This window comes from Spermophilus citellus (genome assembly GCF_964194105.1).
Source record: "Spermophilus citellus genome assembly, chromosome: 8".
NCBI lineage: Eukaryota > Metazoa > Chordata > Mammalia > Rodentia > Sciuridae > Spermophilus > Spermophilus citellus.
The window spans coordinates 61,893,573-61,917,536 of NC_138189.1; the positions used below are offsets into that span (position 1 = coordinate 61,893,573).

The following is a 23,964-nucleotide window of genomic DNA, read 5'->3' on the forward strand; positions in this document are numbered from 1 at the left end:
GGCATTAACAGTAAATGTGCATGAGGGATGATATTGGGGTGATGAAGATACATTAAACTGATTAATGGTGATGCTTGTACAACTTGATAAACTTACTAAAAATTATTGAATTGTACATTAGAAATTGATGAGTAATATGCAAATTATGCCTTAGTAAAGTTATTAAAAATGTGCAGTATGCCAAGAATAACTCAATAAGTTATTTAAAAAGTATTACACTATTTACTATGCTATCTGATACAAAACCAAGTGTTCAATGAATTTTATTATTATAATTATCAGAGGTGCAATACATTTTTTAAAAAAGATTTTTAAGCAGAATAATGAGGTTTTCATGTGTGATATTATTTTCATTGTACATTTGGGAATATGGAAGATGTGAGGTTTTTGTTTGTCTTGTTTTGCAGCCTGTGTTTATGAGAATTTGATTAAGAGTGAGAGTACAATAAGGGCACTGACAATATCACATGCTTATTAAAAGTCCTCTTCATTTTGGATAAAAGAACTATATCAATGAACAACAGCCTATGGGCCAGATTTAGTCATGGCTATGGCCTGCTTTTGTACAACCTGTTAGAATGGTCTTTATCATTTTAAAAGGTTGTAAAAAACAAAACAAGAGGGCTAGGATATATATAGCTTAGTTGGTAGAGTGCTTGCCTTGCGTGCACAAGGCCCCGAGTTCAATCTCCAGCACCACACAAAAACAAAGCAAAACAAAACAAGAATATATTATAGAGAATAGATGTGGTCTGCAAAACCTAAAATATTTACCATCTGTCTCATTACAGAAAAGGTTGATGAACCCTAATATGGAAAGATTTTTTGAGTGAACAAAAGATTAGTTTCGTGTTTCTGTTTGCCTATGTGGGAGGTACTGTATCTAGCTAAATCATCTTGATGTCTCTTGTTATGATTGTGTAAAGGGTCTTACTGCCACATTGCTTCAAGATCTAGTTCTAGTGTCAGGGTATTATGAAATTGATCTTGAGTACTTTAAGCTACATTTTCTTCTGTATCAAAGTGATAAATACAATCAGTTGAATGATCTTTCTCGATTAGTATCTAATGGGTGTCTAATACCTGAGATTAGAACTCAGTTACTAATGTCTGGGGATTGAATCCAGAACCTTGTGCATGCTAGGCAAGTGCTGTACCACTGAGGTACATCCCCACCTGCAAGTACTCCTTTAGATGGTTAGTATGTAACATTTGTCAGCAGTACTTGTTAGATAAATTTGTTTCATTTAGTTTTTTAAATTTTTCCTACAATTTGTACCTGAAATGTACATAGTTCATGAAATTGGTTATTTCTGTGTGTTCTCAAATCAAATACTCTTTATCAGTGAAAATCATTTAAACACTATGTTGAACATGATGAAGAAAGAACAAGTTATTATTGGAATATTTTGTTTTTTACCAGTTATATTGCTATCATGTCAACATTTACTTTCTCTCTTGGCCATGGATCATAATTGGCTGGAAATAAAAATAAGTTGCTAAGTGATCATATTTAAAGAAAAGATCTTAAAGTATAAAACTAAAAGGGCTACAAAGAAGAAAAATGTATTTCTCCTACATTTTTCCCCAATGGCTCTTTGCATGAAATGGAAGTTAAACTAATATGGGTTCTCAGAAAGTGAAGTTGAGACACAGGTATCTGCTCAATGTTTATAATCTAAATAGTATAATTTCAGATAGTAAATAATTTTAAAAGTATCAATATGTTTATACTATAGAAAACAATATAATAATCAATTGAGTTATTCATATAACTTTTTAAAATTATTACTTGTCAATGGACCTTTCTTTCTTTCTTTCTTTCTTTATACATATGTGTACTGAGGATCGAACCCAGTGCCTCACATGTGCCAGGCAAGTGCTCTACTACTGAGCTACAACCCCAGCCCTCATATAACTCTCTTGATATTTAAAAAAATTCAGATTAATATGTGTACATGGTTAAATTTAGACAGTTCATGAAAGTATATAAGGAAACACTGAAGTCTCTCCCTGCAGTTGTTTTCCTATGGAACATCTACTAATAGTTGGTTAGTCCTTATAGAAATATTAAGGCATAAAACATAAATACCCTTAAAAATTAATTTATGTGCAAATTTTTATGTCACATATACAGTTCCTTAACATTCTTTTTCTTTCTTTCTTTTCTTTTCTTTTTTTTTTTTTTTTTTTTGTGGTTGTAGGTGGATAGCATGCCTTTATTTTATTTGCTTATTTTTGTATGTGGTACTAAGGATGGAACCCAGTACTTCACACATGCCAGGCAAGCACTCTGCCACTGAGCTCCAGCCCCAGCCCCTGTAACCTTCTTTTCAGTGGACGAAAATACAGATATAGCATGAATATCTTCGAAAATGTGAAGAGATCTGCTTGCCATGTCCTTTTTTTTTTTTCTCTCTCCCTTTTTGGCAGGGTTAACTGAGGGAGGAATTCAGGGAATCAACCTATACCATGTTCTTCTTTTTTCTCCTCAGGCTTCCTGGGCTTTAATGTGGGCTGCCATGCCTACCTCCCCCAACCCATAGTTGCAGATGGACAGCATGCCTTTATTTTATTTTTATGTGGTACTGAGGATTGAACCCAGTGCCTCACACATACAAGACAAGTTCTCTGCCACTGAGCTATAGCCTCAGCCCATGCCATTTTAATGCCTGCATATTTTAGATAGCTATGTAATCTATTTTATTCTTCTGAACATCCCGAGTCTCATCTGTTTTTTTTTTTTTTTTTTTTTTTTTGTACCGGGGATTGAACCCAGGGATGCTTAACCACTGAGCCACGTTCCCAGCCCTTTAATTTTTTTTTTTTTTTTTTTTTTTTTTTTTTTTTAGAGACAGGTTCTTGCTAAGTTGCTTAGAGCCTCACTAAGTTTCTGAGGCTGGTCTCGAACCAGCGATCCTCCTGCCTCAGCCTCCAGAGCTGCTGGGATTACAGGCATATACTACTCAAATGGCTTGTCTGCTATTCTCATTCCTTTTCTATTCTCATTCTTAGCCCTGCTCACTCTGATCCTCCACCACTCTTTTTTTGGGGGGTGGTCTCCTGTTGGTTCCCTTTACTATGTACCTTGTATAACTTACCTGTATCATATGTGCTGTTTACTAGTACCTGCTGAATGAAATTGACAAGAACCATGGTCACCAAAGGATGATTACATTGAAGTGTTGTAAACATTAAAGTGTTTATAATGCAGATTCCTTGCTAACTACTGAAAATAAAACCTTTTCTAACTCATATTTGGGACTGATTTTATCTGACCCATGAAATATTAGAGACTTTTAGTGTATCCTATGTATTTAAAAAATTATTCTCATGTAATGACTTCTCATGAACTTTGTTTCTGAACAAGAAAAATTATTATTAACTCATTTATAATCTAATAAGAAACAAAGAACAACTTAATGTATAAGTTCTGTTTAACAAATATTTATTGAGTACTGATTGCAGTAGGCACACTGCTGGTGACTAACATTTTTCTTTTTAAGAAGGACACACCTAGTGGAGGAGATAGATACAAAAGTAAATTACATGTGTAATAAGTATAGCAGTATATAAATGTATATGTAAGATATAGAAGTTACAGAAAAGCAATGATTAATGTAATCATGGCATGGAGTAGGCCAAGGATGGCTTCTTGGAGGACTTTAAAAATATACTCCAGGTAAATTAAGGGTCATTATTCTTATTTCAAAATAACATACAAGACGAAGAATGGGCTACCACACAACTATATTGATTCAGCTATTTTAAAGGAACCAAACAACAGCGACTTAACCATGATAGTTAACTTTCTCCAGAGTCTGAAATGGCCAGCTCAGGACTGCTTTTGATCTGCAGAGTTATTTAAGGATCAAGGTTCCTTCCCTTTGTTCTTTTGTTATCTCCAAGCTTTTCTATTCTTTGTGGTTAAAGCATGCTGACCACTATGTCTGACTGATTCAGGGGGCAGGAGGAAGTAGAGTATGCAGCTGTTCTTCAAGCATGTGAGATGTTGCTTTCACCACCTTTGTTCCCATCCTTATCCAGACCTTAGTCACATGGCTTAGCTGATGACCTGTGTTATATACTATGTAGCTGAATGACCATGTACTGAGCTAAAATTTTGCTTAAAAGAGGGAAAGTTAAGGTTTTATTACAACTGAGGAGGAACCAGGAAACCAAAAAGAATAAGAAAATAAAAGGCCAAAATATTTGTTCATTTTGTTTATTGCTGTGTACTCAATCAATAACTGTTGAATGAATGGATGTACATATGTATGAATAAACAATATGCCAACTGATATTAGTTAGAAATTACTAAAAGATGTATCAATTTAAATAATCAAAATTTGACCAATTTACACTGAACTTTTCAAATAATCCTTGTGAAATAATACAAGTGAAATATTAATTGCTGTAGTTTAACAAAATGAAATAATTAAAAATCTTGTTCACTGTTTATTATAGAAGTGCTTAGCTAGATTTATATTTTGACATTATGTAAGAAAATTAAACTGCAAATATTGAAGCGTAAACCTGTCAAAATAGATACTTTGGAGTAATTTTCAAAAAGTATCTGTTAGTATTTTATAACATACTGCAAATTCATTTTATATCTGCTATTAGGCTCTTAGAATATTCTTTGTTTTTTCTCAGTGATAGATTCCTTGTGTGATTTAAGATATTTGCCCTTCAGCCTGCTCTTCCGGTACACTCCAAAGTTTAATTAAAGGCCACTTGCAATGTTGATTGGTTTTCTTGACTTGTTTCAGATAGTTCTAATTTTCTATTAATATTGACGCTCTCATTTCACAGTGGCACATTTAATACTTTTATATTTGTGAAAAACTAAAGTTTTTTTTTCCTTACTCTCTTCCTCTCTTTTTTTGTTAATGTTGATTACCTCACATATTTCAAAAGCAAACAAATGTGATAGCATTGTAGTTGCAGTTTCTTTTGATGAGAGTGGCAGAGTTCCAGGAATAGCACTTTCCAGTAGAAAAAAAGTTACTAGAGTATAAAATATAGGATTTGTGGTAGGAGACATTTGTCAGTTGGAAAGGGCATGAACTATGATTTTCAATCAAGGGAGAATTTAGAATGTGTTTATTTGGTATATTTAACCTTTCATAGGATTTAATACCATAATAGGTTTGTTTTTCTTTAAAAAATTTATTGTTTAATATTACTATTAAATATATACTGGGGCTGGGGATGTGGCTCAAGTGGTAACGCGCTCGCCTGGCATGTGTGCGGCCCGGGTTCAATCCTCAGCACCACATACAAACAAAGATGTTGTGTCTGCCGAAAACTAAAAAAAATAAATATTAAAATTCTCTCTCTCTCTCTCTCCCCCCCCTTAAAAAGAAGGTTTAAAAAATAAATAAATATATACTATTTGTACATAATTAAGGGGCACAGTATTGTAATTGAATATGTGTGTGTATATATATAGCATAATGATAAAATCAGGGTAATTAACATTTTCTTTTTTTAATACCATAATAAATTATATGACTCTTGCTGCCTATTTATATATATTCAGACACATGTAACAAGTAACTTTTATGTCTGAAATCAATTGAGTTGAAACTCACACGTAGAAATACTTAATGTAGTTTTCATGGGTTTTAGATTTTGATTTTTAAATCAATTCTAACTGAAAATTCTTTGTGTTTGAAAAAGTGAAAGTCAAGGTGAAAGTCAAAGATAAAAACATGTACATATTAATGTACACTAGACCTATTTTTAAAAATGTTTTTTTGTTGTTGTTGTTGTCGATGGACCTTTGTTTATTTTTATGTGGTGCTAAGGACTGAACCCAGTGCCTCACACATGCTAGACAAGTGCTCTACCACTGAGCCACAACCCCAGCCCTAAGCCTTTTTTGATAGGTGCACTGTACTATGAAATCTACTTAGTTTCAGATCATTTTTAAAAACAATTTTGGCCTTTTTATAAGTATTTGGCCATCAGCATAAGAACTTGGTGGAATTTTATACACTTGATAAATATGGCCTTAAAAAACGTGTTTATAAAGGGGCTGCTTTATTTCTAATCCCTTTTTTGGTTTTAATCTTTCATTTCAAGGAAAATTCTTTTTCTAATATACATTTACACACAAGTGAAGCTTGTAAAATGACTTCTGTTTTCTAAAAGTTAAAATCAGAAATCTTGATGTTTTATCTTCATTTCATCTTAGAACATTGGGACTTCTTGTCTTCATAGCACTTTTCAGACGAGATTGGGTACATTCAGGGTAGTGTGGCCATAGACAACATCAGTTTTCTGTTTTTTAGTGTGAAAATTGAACCCAGGTACTTTACCACTGAACCATATCCCCAGTCCTTTTTATTTTTTGAGGCAGAGTATTGCTGTGTTACTGAGGCTGGCCTTGAACTTGTGATCCTCCTGATTCAGCCTCCTGAGTCACTGGGATTATAGGCATGTTCTACTGGGCCTGCTGACAATACGTTTCAAAATAAAATCTAAAGAAAAGCTAACCTGTATTCATAACATTTCAGGACAGAAAGTTAAATGAAACATCACACACTTTCTTGGAATCTGTTGCTCCATAAAGCCTGGTTAGGCTCTTATCTCTAAAATGGTAAAATTGCTAAGCAGAGAATGAAGCTCCTGGCTGTGGGAGCACCCTGAGGTTTAGATTTTTGAGTTAGAAGTTCAAATACATACACAGAAAGTCTGGCTTCTGCTAAATAGCATATGCTTTTGTTATGTCCAAAACAAACTTTCTTTTTCCCCATTTATTTTGCCTATACTTCCTCTGTAGTACCCTTTTCCTTTCATTCATCCTATTATTTAGTATTTTAGCTTGGCATCACACTAAAGCTAGTAAAGGCAAAAGAATAATTTTAGTGGCCCTACATGGACTGATTCTTTCTTGAATACTCTGTTCCTTTCTTACTTTTCTGCCACAGAATACACTCAAAACATATCCTAGTGCTTACTGAGTACCAAAACTGTTTTTAACTGTGATGATGTACTGTCTTGGAGAAAACCCAGAGTCCTAGTCCTCAAACGGCTTACTTTTCTAGTTTGGGAATATAGATAATATGCAAATATGATTTTATATATTTAGGTAAAGGGACAGAATGATGGAGATGTGTATATGGGGAGGTGCTATTTCAGATAGGTTTGGTAAGGAAAAACATCTCTGAGATGTGACATTTTGAATAGAAGCTGAATGATGTCAGAGAATAAACTGTGGAGCTGCTTGGGAGAAAAGTATTCTTGGGAGAGATGGCAGCAGGTATGAAAGCCCTGAGGAAGAATATTTTTCTCTGTTTTGTAAGGTTAAAATATCCTCAAAGAAGTACATGCTGAAAACATTCTGAGAACAGTATTAAACACACAGAGGAGAAATACTTTGATATAGAACGCGAGTCATGTATTTTATTGGCAATACATTCCTTGATATCATTACCTAATAATGTTGAACCCTGATGCAAAGAAAAGACCAAATTCAATTTTAAATCAAATTAAAGCAAGCTTGTATTTGTGTACACAAAGAGAGCTATCAGCAGCTGTCTCTCCTAACATGGGCTAGAGATCAGCACCCCAGCTCTCCAGGAACGAGGTTTTATAGCACAAAAAGTTGCAAAGGGGGTTTTCTTGAGAACTTACAGATTAACAGGATTTTGACAGCCATAATACAAAGGCAGATAGTAGGTTAATGATCTACATGGCATGATTTTTAAAGGTAGGGAGTAAATTTAGATTCCAACATCAGAATTTATGAGGCACCGATGAGGTTTCAGAGAGGGTTGTTGTCTGGTCAGGGGGAGCCAGGATTTATGCAGCACTACTAAGGTTTTAAAGAGGGTTGTTATCTGGTCAGGGAAAGCCAGGCGTAGGTGAGTTCAAGGCACAGGCAGGAATTCCAAGCAAGTTTATAAATTGCAGTAATTTATAGTAAAACAGAAATTAACTTTTCATAACTTTGTGATGAGATGGCTCCCTATCTTAAAATGGAATTAGGCTGGGTTCATCAATAATAGTTTTGACTTGCTGTTATTTTAATAAGAAGTCAGTTGTGCAGAAGTTCTTAACCCCAGAAAACTCCAATGGAACTAACAATGGACTTCAAGATTTTGTGATTTTCCTCAAATTGTATGCAGTATTTGTGTGTATGCATTCATACATTTTTCTTTGGTGTGAGATTTTTCATTAGGAATTCATGACTTACGCATGCATTCAGTGACTATGTATTGAGAGCCTAATAAGAACAGTCAGACACTATTCTTTGTAGTGGTTAAATAAACATTACCAAGATATACTGCAGTCCTGTCTTCATGGGATAAATATGTGGATAGTGTGTACATGACATCAGATACTGGAGATTAAAACAGGATTTCTAGACTGAGGGACATAAGGAGTTGAGGAATTGAGAATAGCGAGGTTATATGAATATATGTATTCTAAAATGCTGAGAAACTCTTCTCATCTCCCTCCGTTATCCCTGTTCCTTGACTTAGCTCCCAGGACTCTGGTAGCCATGCTTCATCTTCTAAGCAGGAGATTAGAAGAGGTATATTTAGTAGAGTAATAATATAAGGCATTTGTGCCAGCTTTACTCTATCTCTGGTTAAAGTGATAGTTGTTCATTTCTTAGACTCTGAAATTATGTGACATAATTAAAAATTTTGTTTCTTTTTGATACTTGTTTTTAGGCTTCCTTTATTTCCTTTCCTGACTTTCTCCTTTTAGTTCTCTTTTAATAAATTTTTCAAATTTTTCTTTTTTGTTTTCTTGTTCCCTCTCTCTTTTTTCTCATTAATACTCTTGTTTTCCTCCTTTGTTTATCACCCCCATTTCAGAAGGACATGAAAAATAGTATTAAATTTATGGAAAAATTAGTATGAACTGGTGGAAGTTGTATATCACAGAGTAGTTTTTAAATGTAATTTAATCAATTTTGATTAAAAATATCTTTTTTTTTTTTTTTTTTCTGGTACCAGGGATTGAACTCAGGGGCACTCAACCACTGAGCCCAGTTAGTATTTTACTTAGAGATAGGTCTCACTGAGTTGCTTAGTGCCTTGCTTTTGCTGAGGCTGGCTTTGAACTCACAATATCCCTGCCTCAGCCTCCCTAGCTGCTGGGATTACAGGTATGTGCCATTGTGCCTGGCTTGATTAGTGATATCTAATAAAAAATGTTTCTTTGGTGCTGAATGTAGTGGCTCACCTATAATCCCAGTGACTTGGAAGTCTGAGGCAGGAGGATTACAAGTTAAAGGCCAGCCTCAGAAATATTTTCATGAGACCCTAGCTCACAAATACAAAGTGCTAGGGATGTAGCTCAGTAGTAAAGTGTCCCTGGGTTCAATCCTTAGTACTGAGGGAAAAAAAAAAAAAACTTGGTAGATATTACCTGCATTAATAATGTCATTTAATTAAAAATCAATTGTTTACATTAAACAAATTTTTAATAGATTTTTAAAAGTTGATTTCTAATGATGTTTAAACATTTAACTGTAATTTATTTATTTTATTTTTTTTCTGTGCCATAAAACTTTTAAAACCTATTTAGCACAGACTTTCAATTATTATTAATTCCAGTTAACAACATCAGTAAGTTTATTATGAAACATTGATTTCTCTTGTGAGCAAGTAGAATCTTACTTTTCTCATTTTCATACATCACAGAACATGTTCCTACTAGTATACTATAAAATTGTTAAGTCAATAACAGAGAATAAAGTATTATGAAGAAAAAACATACTTTAAAATTTTTTTCCATATTTTTATTGGTGCATTTTAGTTGTACATAATGGTGAGATTCCTTGTTACACACTTGTTTGTACACACAATATGAGAATACAATTTGGCAAATATCATTCCCCAGTATTTCCCTTTTTCCTCTCCTCCTCCCTCCCTCTGGTCCCTTTACTCTACTCTACTGACCTTCCTTTCATTTTCACCATATTCCTCATCCCACACTTTCCCTTTTTTCTCTTTAGCTTTCACATATAAAAAGAAAACATAGGACCCTTGATTTTCTAAGTTTGGCTTACTTCACTTAACATAATGTTCTCAAGTTCCATTCATTTTCCTGTAAATGACATAATTTCATTTTTCTTTATGGGTGAATAAAACTCCCTCGTGTATATATACCACATTTTCTTTATCCATGAATACATTGACAGATACCTAGTCTGGTTTCATAGTTTGGCTATTGTGGATTGTGCTGCTGTAAACATAGTATGCATGTATCACTATAGTATGATGACTTTAATTGTTTAAGGTATATTCTAAGAAGTGGTATACCTGGGTAATATGGTGGTTTCATTACTCATCTTTTGAGGAACATCCATACTGATTTTCATAGTGGTTATACTAATTTACTATCCTGTGAACAGTGCAAATGTTTCTTTTTGTCCACATCCTCTCTAACACTTATTATTGCTTGCGTTCCTGATGGCTGCCATTCTAACTGGAGTGGGATGAAATCTCAGTGTAGTTTTGGTTTAAAAACAATAGACTTAAAATAGGAATGTCACTTGTTCTACTTGTTCTGTTTTATTTTTTTAAATGCTACCATATTATTTTTATTTTTTTATTTTTAAAAATTTTTTAAATTTTTCCAAGTTCGGGGTAATTTATTGCAGCTGTCCTAGAAAAGTCATACACTATTTTTCATTTAGTAGGCATTCTAATATTTGTAGAAGGAACCTAGTCAGTTCAATTCAATACAGTGGTTCACTAAGGAAAATATTTAACAATAAATCTGTAAAGAGGAGAGAGATGCTTATAACTGAGTGTAATATTATTTTTTATTTTTTGGTGTTAATTATTATTTTATTTATTTCTTATATACATGACAATAGTGAAGTGCATTACATTCATAATTATCCATTCACAGCACAATTTTTCGTAACTCTGTATATAGAGTATGTTCACACCAAATTATGCCATTATACATGAGCCTCTCTCCTTTTTTTTGTATTACAATTCTTAAAACACCTTTATACCACAGTTTATCAAATCTCTGTATATGAGGTATGTTGACACCAAATTCACATCTTCATACATGTATTTTATATAATGATGACCATCTCCTTCCACTATCCTTGCTATTCCCCTTCCCCTTCCCTATCCTTCCCACCCCAATTTCCTATCTAGAGGTAATTTCCACCCATGCTCTCCCTCCCTACCCCACTTTGAGTCACCCCCCTTATATCGGAGAAAACATTTGTTTTTTTGGGATTGGCTAACTTTACTTAGCTTAATCTTCTCTAATTGTTCTACTTGTACTGTTTTATTTTTTAAAATGCTACCATATTATTTTAAATTATTTTTTAAAGTATTTTTTTTTTTTTAGTTGTAGTTGGACACAATACCTTTATTTATTTATTTTTTAACATGGTGCTGAGGATCAAACCCAGGGCCTCACACATACTAAGCGAGCACTCTACCACTGAGCCACAACCCCAGCCCTATTTTTAATTTATTAATGTGTAATTAGAACATAAAATCTCGAATCAATTGGAATAGGAATTACAGAAACATCATCTAATATGATTAAAATTGTGAATGCATTTATGTAATAGCCTAACCTTGACCTTAAGTTATCATACATAACATTGAGGGAAAAAAAGCTCTTTTACAGTCATACAGATATTCAGATATTGAGGACTTGTAAACAATAATTTATTGGAAAGTGAAACCTAAACTTGTTTTTCTAAAAAGGAAAAAATATTGGGTAGCACAACACAAATGTATATGTATACCAAATCATGCCAAGACCTGATTTAACCAGCATTTCTTGTCTGTGTCTCAATTGAATTTGGAGCTTTGAACTCTTCAAAATTAAAGCAATGTCTTTGATGGGTTTTGGTTTTTGTTTTTCCCTGTCTTCTTTTTAAAGTTGTAGACATGGTCTATTCATAGGTGAGTATCACTGTGTTTTGCTTGCCTCATAGTTGTTTTGAAGCAAGAATACTATCTGCTTGGCAGCTGATAAAAGCTGAAGTATATTGTAACAAAAATAAACAAGTTCAGGGCAAGAAAATATAAACATAGTATAATCTTGTGTTGAAATCAGGGCCTTCAGTTTTAGTGAACATGTTAGAACAGGAAAAGTGAATGTATTAGAGTTCTAACAACAAGACATGGATAGTAGAGGTCATAGAATTTGAAGGCTTATTTTAAAGCAACTAAGTCCATGATCTGAAATAGTAGCTTGCAAGAAGTGTAATTTAAATCAATTAGATATAAACAATAGCTAAAGAAAGGCAGCAGCCCATTAACTCATGTGACTTCCTCCTCTTTTCCTTTATTCCTTTCAGTTAATCATTAACTCTGTTGCCTTACATTTGGTGTGCTGTGTTATAAATAAGGGAATTAAAGAGAGGAAAATATACTGTAGAATGTAAGATAAAGGCAGTAGGTTGGTAATAGATCTTAGATCTCCAGGATATGGGGCCAAGAGGAGAAATTATTATTTATCCTGAATCACTATGTTCCAGCACCATCTTTGATGCTTTATCACGAGAGAGACTTACTTGCAATGACTCATCTTTATAGTATTTTAGGTTATATTCTTTGGATAGATTTTTGCTAGTGTTCTTACCAGAAGGAATATTAGAATAAAAAATAGTTATTTTCTTTTCCACTTTTCTTACCCGTAGTGTCACAAAATCAAATGGAAATTTCCCCAGAGTTTGGGGGATTAATAGTATGACTCTCACCCTTTTCATATATGAAAAATAGCCTAAGAAAAATCATACCATTGGAGAGAAACAGCTTTTCTTATTAATCCATGCAATAACTCAACAATGTGGTAATCATTGATTAAAAGAATGATGAAAAATACAAATATAGCATAACATGTAAAAGAAGTGTCACTAATTTGTTTTCCAGTGGTTGCCAACTCCTTTGTTGGCAATACATTTGTTAATAAGTAGTTGTTAACATACTGGAAACATAGCTTTCTTTCATTAGCATTATTTTAAAAAGAAAAATAAAACTAGTGATAAATGTGATAGCTTTTACTGAATTCTTTTTTTTTTTAATCTAGGTGAAGTTTAATGGATCTGAAAGATAACTCAGAGTGTCATTAGTATTATATTTAAACAAATTATAACATTCATTAATATGTATAGTAGACACACTACAATGTTTGTAAGGCCCTATTATAAATTATTAAATATAGACAAAAAGTTGAACATTTTCCAAACGACATTATCATAAGCAGTTATCAAAACTGCTTCTAAGGTCTGGAGAAGTAGCTCAGTGCTATGGCCCTTTCCCAGTATTAGTGAGATCCTTGGTTCAATCTCCAGCAGCAAAAGCAAAAAGAAAAAAATATTCTACCTAAAAGGATCCTTATTCCTCCATTATAGATTTTGTTAAATGTATTAATTTCTCAGTTACATAAGGGATAATTCACTCATACCACTAGTTGTCTGTGTCAATAAGTTTCCAAATACTTGTAAGGAAACACTGTATTTTAAAAACATATAAGCAAATAATGTATCCATGGCTTGTTTTTTATGCCTGTCAGCTTAGAGAGGTCTACTACAGGGCCTTGTTTAAAAAAGAAGAAGAAGAAGAAGAAGAAGAAGAAGAAGAAGAAGAAGAAGAAAAGAATTGTATTGGGGACCTTTAAAGCTTAATATATTTATTGTCCAACCCATCACAGAAAGAGTTTGCCAATCCTAAAATATAAATTCATAACACATAAGTCTGGCAAGTTCCTATATCAGGTAAAATGGCATAATCACATTATACCCCTTTGTTAAACTAAATGAAGGTATTATAAAACATGGACAGAATGTATAGAACAATTCATTGAGGACTCTGAAAATTAAATAGTATTAAATTGGAGACAAAACCCAGACCTGAAGTACCACCAAACTGATAGTGAGTTTGTCATTTTGTAGTGGCACCCTCCTCCTCCACAGAAAATCTTAATTAAGCTTTTCCAGAAATCTTCACCATAATTGATTTTAGTACTATCAGCAACAGAGTCTCTACAAAAGAGTTCAATGTAGTTAAACTTCCTATTTTCCTGTTGCTCTATTTTACTTGGCCTGGAAGAGATCAGCAATCCAGGTGCTGGATGCCCCTTTTCTTATAGTATAGTAGTTTGTAAAAGTGTGTTTGCAAATGCAAAATGTGATTATTAAAAAAAAATCCTTTAACAAGGCCTCTGACCTTGAGCTGGAGCTTCAAAGATATATCTACATTTCTAAGATAAGAGAAGTTACCAATTGGGCTCCATGGTAACAGCTGGCAGGGGGAGGAAAGAAAGGGGAGAAGAAACTTAAAAATCAATTGATTATATTAAACACATTTTAAAAAGATTTTTAAAAGTTGATTTCTAATGATGTTTAAACATTTAAATGTAATCTTATTTATTCTTTTACTATGCCATAAAACTTTTTAAACCTATTTAGCACAGACTCAGTTATTACTAATACTTCTCAGGTGTTGTCCTTGAAGGGTTAACTTGCCCAGAACAGTGAAAGAAAAAGCTGCTTTTATGTAAACTTCTGCAGACTGAACTTCTGAGCCCATCCCCTTACACACTGGGTATAAAGTTCTGAAACAACCTGAACACAGGGTTCAGGGGATTAATTGATTACTGCAAAAGCTGTACCCTCTGAACCTGGCTGCAGCCAAATAAAACTATTTCCTGCTATCTTTGGTGCCCTGCCTCGTCTGTTCCCTACAACATTTTGTCCCCTTCCATTGTCACCTGGCCTAGTCTCAACATAGCTTGAAACCTGGTAGTGGGCATGGTTCCAGTAGAAGCCCTCTAGTCACAGACTTATCTCCTTGTAGTCACATCAACTGTGGAGGAGGATATAGGTATATGTCTTTGAGGGAGGAGAACCTTCCTATCTGTTTTGAGGAGATATAAATCACACAGTTTACCTCAGAAGGGAAGGGTGACACAGACAGAAAGAGAATCTTAGTAAACAAATTTAGTATAGGAGAGTCTGTGGAACAGAGAAGTAGTCTGGATTTTTTTTTTTTTGCTTTTGGATAATTTTTATTTTCCTTTACATTTGTTAGCATTTTAAATATATTTTTTTACAGATAATATAAAAACATTATGAAATAGTATACAAACAGGAATTATAAATAAAGCCATTTATAGTATCAGCAGAATGGAAATGGTTTGAAAAGTTTGAAAAATCAACCACAACATCTTGAAACATGAAACATTGAGAACTCTCTAGATGTTCTCAGGTTTGTCACCAAGTGTTAAGAATTCTGATTTGTCTATTTATTTATTTTAATTAGGTATATATGACAGCAGAATGTATTTTGATTCATTGTACACAATTGCAGTACAACTTTTCATTTCTCTGTACACGATTAGCATTATACCATATGTGCAGTCATACATATATCTAATGTAATAATGTTTATCACATTCCACCATCTTTCCTACCCCATCCTTCCTCTTTTCCCCTCCCTCCTCCTTGCCCAATCAAAAATTTTCCATTTTTCCCATGACACTCCCATTATGGATCAGTATCCACTTATCAGAGAGAACATTTGGCCTTTGGTTTTTTGGGATTGGCTTACTTTGCTTAGCATGATATTCTCCAACTCCATCCATTTACCTGCAAATGCTATAATTTTATTCTCTTTTAATGCTAAGTAATGTTCCATTGTATATATATATACACCACAGTTTCTTTATCCATTCATCTATTGAAGAGCATCTAGGTTGCTTCCACAGTTTAGCTATTGTGAATTGAGCTACTATAAACATTGATGTGGCTGAGTTACTATAGTATGCTGATTTTAAGTCTTTTGGGTATAGATGGAGGAGTGGGATAGCTGGGTCAAATGGTGGTTCCATTCCAAGTTTTCTAAGGAATCTCCATACTTCTTTTGAGATTGGTTGTATGCAGTCCTACAGTAATGTATGAGTGTACCTTTCCCCCCACATCCTTGCCAACACTTATTGTTGTTTTATTCTTTTTTTAAAATTTGTTCTACTTATTTGTAGATGATATCAGAATGCATTTCAATTCATTTCATTTCGTACACAAATGTAGTGCGCAACATTTCAATTCTCTGGTTGTATATGGTATAGAGACGCACCATTCGTGCAGTCATACTTGTACCTAGGGTAATGTCTGTCTCATTCCACCATCTTTCCTATCCTCAGTACCCGTCCTCACCCTCCCCTTTGCCCAATCCAAAGTTCCTCCATTCTTCCCATGCCTCCTCCCCCTGCCCTGTTAGATTAGCATCCATTAATCAGAGAAAACACTCAGGCTTTAGTTTTTTGGGATTGGCTTACTTTGCTTATTTAGCATGGTATTCTCCAACTCTATCCATTTACCTGCAAATGACATAATTTCATTCTCTTTTAATGCTGAGTAATATTCCATTGTGTATATATACTACAGTTTCTTTATCCGTTCATCTGTTGATGGGCATCTAGGTTAGTTCCACAGTTTAGCTATTATGAATTCAGCTGCTATAAATATTGGTGTAGCTATGTAGTTGATTTTAAGTCCTTTGGGTATAGACCTAGGAGTGGGATAGCTGGGTCAAATGGTGGTTCTATTCCAAGTTTTCTGAAGAATCTTCACACTACTTTCCAAAGTGGTTGCACCAATTTGCAGTCCCAGCAGTAATGTATGAGTGTACCTTTTCCCTGAATCTTCTCCAACACTTACTATTGCTTGAATTCTTGGTAACTGCCATTCTGACTGGGGTGAGATGAAATCTTAGTTTTGATTTGCATTTCTCTATTTACTAAAGATGTTGAACATTTTTTTTTAATATATTTGTTGATCGCTTGTATATCTTCTTCTGTGAAGTGTCTGTTCAGTTCCTTAGCCCATTTACTGATTGGGTTATTTGGTTTTTTGGTGTTAAGTTTTTTGAGTTCTTTATATATCCTGGAGATTAGTGCTCTATCTGACATGCGTGTGGCAAAATTTGCTCCCCAAATGGAGACTCTCTCTTCAACTCATTGATTGTTTTGTTTGCTGAGAAAAGCTTTTTAGTTTGAATCTGATCATTAGCAATCTGATCTTAACTGAGTCAGTGGAGTGTAGTGAGCTTATGTTTGAAAAGGGCTCTGTGTTTCTTGGCTGTTGAGTGGAGAGCTGAGGTAGGTAGCCATCTTGAAGTGGCAGTGCTGGGGCTTTCTGTTATGGGAACACAGGAGATCATAGAAAATACCAGCAGGCTGTGCCAGCAATTGCCTGCCATGGGGTCCAGATTGCTACTAGTGTGGTGCAGTTAAGGGCAGGCACTGAGAAGATTGTGCTCCCAGGGATTCAGTGTAGGGATATGTGAGAAATGTTTCTTGCTTTCCCTTTTGGTCTAGTGGTTTACAGGATCATCCAGGGAAGGGTCCAGAAGCTGGACAGGTGGGCACATTTGCACTCAGGGTCTGATCCTGGAAGACCACATTCATCTGCAGTGGAGTGTGTAATAACTATTCAGGGTTATTTACCCAATCCCACAAGCAGAGTTCTTTTGAAGGCTCTTAAGATCTGCATGCTCATCAGAGATCAGCTAATCTACCTAGCTAGAAGTTGTGTTAATTTAATCTCTCTGGAGCAGACACCACCTGACAAAATTTCAAAAGATGATGGGAACTAAATACCAGCCACTAGAGCTTCTCATTTAGAACTCCGTATCATCCCTGCCCTGGGAGAGCATTGACTTTGTCTGGACAAAATCTAATTGTTAGTACTTCCCATTCTGTCCTACTGTATACAGGTGAGAAGGAAAACTGAGAGATATTATAACTAGCCAATTTGGTGAGCAACACAAAGAGGACAGGTTTCACAACCCCCCAGCCCTTGCTATCTCTATAGTGTCACATAATCCAAGAGGCAACAGAGGGCAGTATGGCACAGACAGCGAACATCTATCCTTGTCATCAGGTTTGACCACCCCAGTGGAAATAATTCCTTTATTTTTCATTAAGAATCTTTTTTCTTTTTCTTTTACATATGTATGTGTGTCAGAACTCTTGGAAATGAAAGACACAGTAAATCAAATAAAAAATTTGCTTCAAAGCATCACTAATGGATACGATTACATAGAAAACAGAACTTCAATCTTAGAAGACAGGGTATGTGAACTTGAACACTCAGTATGCAGTTAAGAAAAAAAAAAAGACCATGATGAGAATATACAAGAACTCTGTGACAGTATTTCAAAACCAAACTTAGAGTCAGTGAGGTAGAAGAAAACATGGAGATACAGACTGATCACATTAAGAACCTTTTCAGTGAAATAATAGCAGAAAAATTCACAAGCCTTAGGAATCAGACGGACATCCACATACAGGGCACTTATAGATTCCCCAAATAGACAAAGACAAAAAAAAAAAAAACTGTATCTAAGATACATTATAATCAAAATACCTAACAGAATAAGGATAGAATATTAAAAGGCTGCAAGAGAAAAATATCGGGTCCCATTTAGAGGTAAACTATAAGATTTACTTCTGACTTCTTAGCTCAGCCTTTTAAAATCCAGGAAGGCTTGGAATGAGATAATCCAAGCTCTGAAAGGAAACAGTTGCCAACCAAGATTGCTAGTTCCAACAAAGTTATCATTCAAAATCAAAGAGGATACAAAAACTTTCCACAATAAGGATAAACTAAAGGATTTCTTGATCACTAAGCCAGTACTACAAAAAGTATTTACACATTGAGGAACTCAAAAACAAACCCCAAGCTCTCAATTGGATGAATCTCTCATGATGAGCAGTTAAGTAAATAAAAACTAAGATTGGATTAAACATATGAAACAAACCAAAATGGCAGGAAATAATAAACATTTCTCCATAATAATGTTGAATGCAGACAGGTTCAGCTCTCCAATTAAAAGACAAACTGGGGCTGGGGTTGTGGCTCAGCGGTAGAGCGCTCGCCTTGCACGTGGGAGACCCTGGGTTGGATCCTCAGCACCACATAAAAATAAATAAATGAAATAAAGGTATTGTGTCTAACTACAACTAAAAAATAAATATTAAAAAAAAGACAAACTGCCAGAGTGGGTTAAAAAACAAGACCCAACTATATGCAGTTTGCAAGACTCATCTTATAAATGACATCCACAAATTGAAAGTAGAAATATGGAAAAAGATTCAGTGCAAATGCTGTCCAAAAACAAGCAGGAGTAGCTACTCTGATGTCTGATGAAGCAGATTTCAAGCAACAATTAATCACAAGAGACAAGAAAATCACTACGTACTGGTAAAAGGGAACAACCAATAAAAAGATATGATAGAAAAACTGTATGTCCCAAATGTTGTTGCATGTAATTATATAAAACAAATTCTTACCGATATCAAGTTCCAGAAGTGCAATAATACTGGGTACTTTCAACACACCCTTTTGATCATTAGACAGGTCATCCAAACAGACATTTCTGACCTAAATAATGCTATAAATTAAATGTACTTAACAAGACATCTATAGAATATTTCATCCAACAACAACTAAAGTCACTTTCTTCTCAGTAACTCATGGAACCTTTTCCAAAATAATCCATATTTCAGGTCATAAAACAAGTCTTAGTAAACACAAAAAATTGATAGAATGCTGTACATTTTATCATTTCATAATGGAGTTAAATTAGAAATCAACAGCAAGAAAAAAAATAGAAACTATATAAACGCATGGAAATTTAGCAGTATTCTTTCAAATGAACAATGAATCATAGAGTAAATGAGATAAAAAATTTTTTTTTAATTCCTAGAATCAAACAATAGTGATACAATGTACCAGGGTTTCTGGCACACCATGAAGATGGCTCTAAGAGAAAAGTTTATAGCATTAAATATCTACATTTTTAAAAAGGAAGAAGATCCCAAATAAACAATTAAATGTTATATCTCAAGATCCTAGAAAAGAAGGAAAAAATTATAAAACCAGTAGAAGATAGAAAATAATTAAGAGCCAAAATTAGTAAAATAGAGAATAAAAGCAATACAAAGGATTGATGCAACAAGAGTTGGTTCTTTGAAAAGATCAACATGATTGATAAACTCGTAGCCAAACTAACCAAAAGAGAGAAAAGACATAAATCATCAAAATTAGAGAAGAAAAAGAAGATATTACCACAGACATTGCTGAAAAAATAGAGGTACATTTTAAAAACTTGTAATCTAATAAATTGGAGAATATAGGAAATATTGATAAATTTTTTAACACATATGACCTACTCAAATTGAACCAAGAAGAGATTTTCTTTTTTTTCTTTTTTTTTTTTTAGAGAGAGAGAGAGAGAGAGACAGAGAGAGAGAATTTTTTTTAATATTTATTTTTTTTTAGTTCTCGGCGGACACCACATCTTTGTTGGTATGTGGTGCTGAGGATCGAACCCGGGCCGCACGCATGCCAGGCGAGCGCGCTACCGCTTGAGCCACATCCCCAGCCCAAGAAGAGATTTTCTTAAGCCTGAAGAAACCAATAATAAGCAATGAGATTGAAATAATAATAAAAAGCCTTTGAACAAAGAAAAGCCCAGGACCAGTAGATTATCAGCCAAATTTTCTATCAGATCTTTAAAGAACAAATGTCAGTTCTCTTCAAATTATTCTATGAAATAGAAAGGAAGGGAACACTCCCAAATTCATTCCATGAAGCCAGTGTTGCCCTGATACCAAAACCAGATAAAGACACATCAGAAGAAAACTACAACCAATATCTGTGACAAACATTAGATGCAAAAATGCTTAATAAAATATTAGCAATCTGCATTCAAAGACATATTAAAATTATACACACAGTCAAGTTGTATTCATCCCAAGGATGCAAAGGCTAGTTTAATATACATAAACTAGTAAACCTAATTTGTTATGGTTTGAATACATGGTGTCCCTCAAAGCACACATGTGAGACAGTGCAAGGATGTTCAGGGCTGGGGTTGTAGCTAAGTGGTAGAGTGCTTGCCTAGCATAAGTGAGGCATTGGGTTTGATTCTCAGCACTGCATACAAACAAACAAACAAATGAATGGTTTATCAACAACCAAAAAAATTTTTAAAAAGATGTTCAAAGATGAAGTGAATAGATTATGAGAGTTGTGACATAATTAGCAGATGAATCTACTGACATGGATTAACTGAGCAGCAACTTTAGGCAGGTAGTGTGTGGCTGGAAGAAGTAGGTAATTGGGGCCATAACTTTGAGGCTTATATTTTGTCCCTGGTAAGTGGAGCTCTCTCTCTGCTTCCTGGTTGTCATGTCTTGAGCTGCTTTCTTCTGTCATGCTCTTCCACCATGATGTTCTGCCACACCTTGGTCCCAGAGCTCTGGAGTTGGCCATGAGCTTCTGAAACCATGAGCCAAAGGAAGTAGAGAGTGTAGAGAGTGGAGGTAGGGAGGAAATAAAAGTATGAAAAGGATCTCACAAAAATTAAAGGAAGACCAATAGAGTAGAAGAAGGGGATCAAGAGGGAAGGTAGCAGGAATGGCATTGAGAAGTACTAAGGAATGAAATCTACCAAATAATGCTATGTCTATATATAAATACACTACAATTAATTGTGTGTGTGTGTGTGTGTGTGTGTGTAATTATTACACTAACTAAAATAATAGAAGGTAGATCAGTGGAGTAGAGCAAGCAGAACTGGGGAGGGAAGAGGGGAGGGTAAGGAAGATACTGGGGAATGAGATTGATTATTTATATGTATGAATATGGCAAAATGAGTCCTACTATTATATATAATTATAATGCTCCAATAAACAAAAGGGAAAAAGTATAATTTGAAAAGTATAAAAACAGTTGGGTGTGGTAGCACATACCTCTAATCTCAGTGACTTGGGAGATGAGGCAGGAGGATTGCAAGTTCAAAGCCAGCCTTAGCAATTTAGCAAGGCTCTAAACAAACTTAGCAAGACTCTGTTTCAAAATTTAAAAAAACAAAAAGGGCTGGGGATGTGGCTAAGTGGTTAAGTGCCCTGGGTTCAATCCTTGGTACCCCCCCCCCCCAAATGTATCAAAACATGTAATAACATAAAGCTTGTTATGAGTGTGGTAGTCAGGTAGGGATTTGAGTCTATTCCCCAGTACCAACAGGGAGAGTAAGTCCTATTACTTTGTTTCTTTTTCTTTTTTAAAATTTTTTAGTTGTAGATGGATATAATGTCTTTATTTATTTTTTATGTGCTACTGAGGATCAAAACCCAGTGCCCCACGTGTGAGAGGCAAACGCTCTGTCACTGAGCTGCAGTCCCAACCCTGCTTTGTTTCTTTATGAAGAAATAAAGCATGCCTTGTAGTTTATAGTATCTTGGTTTTATACTTTTCCTTTAAAAAATTTTTTTTGACAGTGCTGAGAATTGAATCTAAGGCTTTGTGCATGCTAGACAAATATGTTCTACCACTGAGCCACACCCTCAGCCCTGGTTTTATAAATTTGAATGCTAAACTGAAAGTAATGTTTTAATTGAGTAATATATGTACATAATAAAATATTTGGAAAATTCTGAATAGTATAATTAAGAATATAAAAGTCATTGAGAATTTCTGAAATTATGGTGAAGCTGCAGTACTTTTCATTGCTGCTCTTTTTCTGTACATGCAATTTTGTTTATGTAATTGCTATTACATATTGTTTTATATATGCTTTTTCCTTTAACACTGTATCTTAAATGTTTTTTCATGTTATTAGAATTCTTGTAAAAGTATCATTTTAATAGCTGTTTTATACTGGGCTGTATGGATAAATCATAATTATTCAACCTTATACCTTTTGGGCATTCTAATATCTCATTACTGTAAACATCACTTCTATGACTGTAAATCCACATCTCTCTCCTATCAGAAAAAGCATTTTGTATCTGGGTATAAATGTTTATTGAAAAGTCTGAATTTAGTGAAGTAAACCATGAAATAGATTTTTCCATTTTCTGCTTCCAACTGTGTCTTGTACAATTTCCCTTATTTGTTAGGCACAGGCCTTTTAGTTCATATAGTTCCAGTGATTGTTGGTAATTGGAAGTGCAGCTGATCCAGTTCAAAAATACTAATCTCATAAGCAAAGTCTTCCCTTGTCCTATTTGGAGCCAGGCTTTTATGGCTCATGTTACCCAGAATGGGGAGGACTTACTTGGTTTTCAACCTTCTTCTACTCTTGAGACCTTGGAATGCTCAGTTCTAAGGTATCTTGACTAAGGTGCTTTTTTTGAGGCTAATTCCTCTGGAGTAAAGGAAAAGAGAATAAGAGGAACAATGCAAATGCATCTGCTTATCTGTCTGTATTTGTGGTCACTGTTACGATTATTTTTACTTTTCTACCCATCTCTTATGGGTTAAATGTTCTTCATTTAGCACGTGTTCCACCAGCCAGTCTCCCCTTCTTACAGGTGCTCTCCCCCTTCCCCAGTTTCTACATATGAGCCCTTTGGATTCTTGCCACCTCTGTTGTTTGCTGCTTCTAATTGGAAAGGGGGTTAATTATAGTAGGACCTTTTTAATGGCCTTAATGTTGATATCTTCTTTTAGAATATAGGACACTAAATGTACTTTTTTTTTTTTTTTTGCTTTTGATTTATAGCCTGTCACCAATCCTAAAGAATCGTGTTTCAAATGCACACATTAAATTTACAACAGATGTTGAAATTGTAGCTAAGCATTTTTTCTACTGTTATTTTTAAATGGCAAAGCAATTTTTAGACTGATGAAACATTTTGCCTCATCTGCATAGTAGATGCATAGTAATAAACTAAAAGTCTATCAGCATCCAACAAAACATTTCTTTAAATGAAACAATACAAAACAAAAGTCTTTTTTGCCCTAGTAAAAAGTTATGGTTTTGCTCATTCACTTCCTTCAACACCTTTAGTTTATTCACTACCCTATAGATGAGCAAACTGGATGGACTGTGGGCCAAATCCAGCTATCCACCTGTTTTTTTTTTTTGTTTGTTTGTTTTAATAAAGCTTTTGTTGGAACACAGCTGTACTCATTTATTTATGTATTGTCTATAGCTT

The 23,964-nt window shown here is 34.4% G+C and overlaps 1 protein-coding gene across 3 annotated transcripts in view; it reads left to right on the forward strand.

Moving 5' to 3' along the window:
• MRPL1 (mitochondrial ribosomal protein L1) overlaps positions 1-23,964 on the forward strand; it is an 85,346-nt gene that overhangs the window by 46,659 nt on the left and 14,723 nt on the right. Inside the window, exon 8 of one of the 3 annotated variants that reach the window (XM_081303392.1) lies at positions 2,205-3,242. The exons of the other annotated variants lie outside the window; for them this stretch is intronic. Coding sequence (XP_081159518.1) covers positions 2,205-2,303 — 99 coding nt within the window. The 3' untranslated portion in view covers positions 2,304-3,242. Of the gene's footprint in view, positions 1-2,204; positions 3,243-23,964 lie in introns of those variants that run through there. 3 annotated transcript variants of the gene reach the window in all.